Source organism: Halyomorpha halys, unplaced genomic scaffold (assembly GCF_000696795.3).
Source record: "Halyomorpha halys isolate HHAL.00 unplaced genomic scaffold, Hhal_1.1 Scaffold23.1, whole genome shotgun sequence".
Lineage (NCBI taxonomy): Eukaryota > Metazoa > Arthropoda > Insecta > Hemiptera > Pentatomidae > Halyomorpha > Halyomorpha halys.
The window spans coordinates 1,198,804-1,203,399 of record NW_027116062.1 but is presented as its reverse complement, the minus strand read 5'-3'; the positions used below and the strand labels follow the sequence as shown (position 1 = coordinate 1,203,399).

At 29.5% G+C, this 4,596-nt stretch overlaps 1 protein-coding gene across 1 annotated transcript in view; it reads left to right on the top strand.

Moving 5' to 3' along the window:
* The window catches only part of LOC106682328 (RNA-binding protein Raly), a gene marked incomplete at its 5' end in the record, with an annotated part of 423,435 nt that extends 420,438 nt beyond the window's left edge, over positions 1-2,997 (top strand). Inside the window, 2 exon segments of the mRNA XM_067052969.1 lie at positions 1,231-1,326; positions 2,356-2,997. Of these exon segments, the coding sequence (XP_066909070.1) occupies positions 1,231-1,326; positions 2,356-2,433 (174 nt within the window).
* Between the last annotated feature and the right edge of the window lie 1,599 nt (positions 2,998-4,596).

Here is a 4,596-nt window from a genome sequence, read left to right as displayed (position 1 = left end):
AATCTAACTTACTAAGCTCTGAATTAGCCACTCTGGGTCCCTTGTTCCTTGGTTTAGGTTTTAGTAACATATGTCAATCGTAAACTTATCGTAAGTTTATATACTATGTTGTTAATGAAATTGTCTGTTTATGCGTTTCCTCACTACCTGTGAAGCTGTACGTAATTAAATTCGTGGCAAGATCATTAAACTGACTCTTATTTTTCGTATTTTTTTAGATTTTTTTTTTTTTTTTATACGTGATGTTACTTAGATGGTTGCGTATCAAACTTATTTTTCTCGAAGCTCGAAAACGGCTCTCATGAACATAGGCATGAGTTTCATTCTCAGCTGCAGTCCCTGAATAGACTCAAAAAGTAACGACAGTCTAAGGCAGGGGTAGCCAACCTGCATAGGGTCCTACTCGAACATTATTCTGGCCCACGAGAATTATCACACTTTTTGATTATATATTTATTTTATAATGGCCAAAGTAGGTGACAACCAATTTATTAAAAAATACATTATTTTTTCTTTTATAAATTCAAAAATTAACTGTCGAAATTATGAGAAAAAATTAACTTTGATTTTAAAATAATATTCTCGGGAATATAAGATAGATATTGCTTATTTTATTTATAGTAATGAGCTCGAAGAATAATTAAATTATAACCTTCGAACTGATGAACGCGCGCAATTAGGCTTGATACATCTCAAACAGGTTTAACTCTTAAGTGAACATTTTTTAATTTCATATATTTTTATATTTCGTTTTTAGAGTTATATATTTCTTCACAGTGTACGTTTAGTATAACTATTATTACTTTATCTATGTTCGCATGTGAGAATAATAGAAGCCAAAATAATAATAACTCATTATGTTTCAAGCTTTCAATCCAAACAAATGTTTATTTATAGTGCATTTAAATCTAATAGGGGGTATATATTTCATATGCAGTCCACGGAGTTAAGTGGCCTGCGAGATCGTTTGGGCTGACCACTCCTGGTCTGCGGTAAAGCCTATAGAATACAAATAAAAAATAATATACATATATATATTGTCAGATGTGCCATTAATCTAGAAAAGCAGCTTTATGCAGTAATTTACCTCAAATTTAATTACTACTTTGAATTTTTAAGTATAATTTCCCCCTATTTATGGGTTTATCTTCCAAATTATTAACTTATTACATTTTTAAACTTATTTCGAAATGTATTATTTTTAAATATTTTGTTACTTTCTTGTCGCAGGAATGCGAAGAGGCAGAAATGATTGGTCAGGGATCAGACGACGACTTGGCCAACGACAACCTCGAGTCTTCCTGCCTTGTAGGAGCACTAACCATTGTAAGTTAATTTTTTTATACTTAAGAATTTTAATTTACATCATATTAGATAAAAAGGGAGGCTGGTAGCCCCCGGGGTAAGGCGCGACCCTACTAACTCCAAGAACCCAACTTCGAATACGGCTGGGCAGAAAATTGTTTTCTGTTACACTGTAACTGCAAGAAAACTATTAACTCATGAAGTAGCTGATCGGAGCTGGTGTGCTTTAGTTCTCGATTTTTTGATATTTCATACAAATGTCTGTCGTCTCTTTGAATACTATATTTATTATGATACTATTGAGGCTATGTTAACATATATATTTTTTTAAACATTCGTATGAAGTACTAATTATTCAGGAGAACCACAAAGTCAAAAAATTAAATCATACAAACCAATCCTAACCCTAAATCCAGGACCACAGTTTGAAAATTTCTCATGAAAATCCGAATGTATACAACCAACAAGAATTTGTACTGAATATCATAAATTGATAATAATCTACAACCTAAAAAATAAAATTAGCAACTTTATCAGAGACTAAAAGAACAACGTCTGAACTTTATTTATTAATTTTTTTTTTACATTTGCCAGGCTTAAAATTTGGCTACTTGCGCTTTAGTAATAACTATTACATTTTATGTTTTTTGCCAAATACTGTAGGTGAGCCAGCCCTGAATCTGATTTCAGAACAAAAATGGATGCCAAGATCCAGAAAAGGAATACTCTTGAAGAAATTTTAATCTATAATAATCAGGATGGAAATTATAGACTACAATGAAATTTTAAAGAAGGAAAAAACTGGGGGGAAATTACTTACCAAGCTGAACATTTTTTTTTTAAACAATTATCTATAAAATGGATGATGTAGCGATCCATAGCAGAATAAAAAACAGTTGGCAAACCTACCCCTTATACCAACCTGGTCTCTCCAAATTGCCATACTTATTATTATTATGTCATACTATTTTCAATCATACTATTGTCAATGAATTAATAATAATTTAAAAAAAGAATAAATTCTTGAGCGATTCCTTGTTATGCTTTTAGGAGACCACGAACGGAGGAGTATCTGCTGGACAGATGTCGCCAGTGACCAACGGCCAGATCAAGGCCTCAGCAGAGTAAACCCTGGACTGCCCCGATCTTCCCATCACCCATTATAATTTATGTTATCACACATTTACGTTTTGTCAACCGCCTACTGACAATCATCGTTTCCTCTTCATATATTTTACCAATAATTTCACCATACATCTACCCACTGAGTTATAACATTATTTTTTTTAGTATATCCTCTTGTCGTCTGTTTTTATTTTAGATATTAATTAGGTCAAAAAAATCATAAAGTAAAACAAAAATAATGAAAAGTCAAAAGGTAACTAGCTTTTTCATATGTAAATATTACATATCACATATTGTAGAGAAATATATATTGAATTATTTATTGTTAGTGTATTTTGTGATGGACTAGGAATGAATACTTGTTTATAACTTTTTAATTTTATTACTATATTATTATAATATATTTAAACTTTATGTATCTATATCCTTTTAATCAGTATTTTATTGTACATTTAAAATATATATATATTGCGCGACTATATCGTGCCTGTTTGTCTTGTTAATATCATAAACAGTATTGTTGTATATACGACTTGTATATAGTTACCAATAAAGAATTTTCATGTCTTTTGCTGTTGTTATTTTCTATGTCTGTATTTATGTGATTCCTAAAATTTTATTTATACCCTTTAAATGTTAAATATTTTAAATAACATAGTGTATTGATTCCTTTTAATGGGAATTTCTTTTCCAATCAGTAATATTTATTTAGTTGATTTTATCCCACCTAAACCTACATATAGGTATTTTTCTTTTATATATACTCAACTTTAAAATTAAGCTTTTAAATTAAATTTATTTATTTCACTCTTTGATTAGGTCTTCAGTTTTCAATTAGTGACTTCCTCAATTATAAATATATTTATAACAAACCTATATTTATAACATGTCCAATTGGAATATTTGTATTCAATATTTTAAAAAATCCGTACATATTAAAAATAACTGGAGAACACATTTGCTTTAACGTATTCGTGCTAATGAATTGTGAATATTATTGAATTTTATTTTTTAATTTATCAGAATTGATATGATTACAAAGAACTAAAATAAATAAATAAAATAGAACCTTTTAAAATTATATCAAAATGGAATTTTCTAATTTCACACCAAGAATAAAAAATAGATTTAATAATTTGATAAAATCGTAATCTCTATTTAAAATATTTGTTTTTTTCTCTATAACTGAAGCTTTTGAATATTTATACCAAAGTGTATTTCTTATTATAATTTTTTGAATTTATATTAATATATATTTATTTAAAAAGTGATATGTGTATTTTATAATGATATAAATGATAATAATATTGACAGCTTTACTGTCAATTACTGATCGATTATTCAATAAAGTCTGCCAACAGAAACGGTATTTCTGTGTTCTTCGCTTGGGTCCCTGGGCACTGCAGAATAGCCGGTAACGAACTGGCAGATCAGAAAGCAAAGGTTTCGCGATTTCTGAAGGGATTCCACATCGCGGAGTGCCTGTTCATGACTTCATTGCCCTCATTAAGCAGAGAATTAAATTGAAATGGCATCAAATATGGGAAAATGTTACTAAAAATAAATTACGAGAAATCAGAAGTGATGTTTCCCCTTGGATATCATCCACTAGAAATGCTCGCAAAGAGGAGGTGATTTTTACGCGCCTTCGAATTGGTCATACGGGCCTAACCCACGGTTACCTTATGGCTCACGATTCTCCACCTGTATGCCAAACTTACTGTAAAAAAAATCCTAACCAAATACCAAGCATACGACTTCATCAAATCTTTGTATGAATTACCAGCAGGTGTCCATTCAATTTTGCAGGATATGATATAAACTGTAGGTAAATTTTTCGAATTTCTGAATAACTAAAAACTTTACCATAAAATTTCATCACAAGTTCTCATTTTTCAATAGTTATACATTTAAATTCGATAACATTCGGAAATTAAAACAATAAGGGCTGTTAAAAGTCTAATAAAAATTTCGGAAATCAAGGCAATAATGACCCTGATGATGCCTTAAAATAATAATAATAATAAAAATTATAGCTTTATAAACATTTTTACAGAACTAAAAGCCTCTCCCTTAGGAAGTATAAGTCTTGTCTATAAACATAAGGAATTTACACAACCTCATAGACTAAATTTGTTTAAATTAATTTAAAATAAAATAATAATT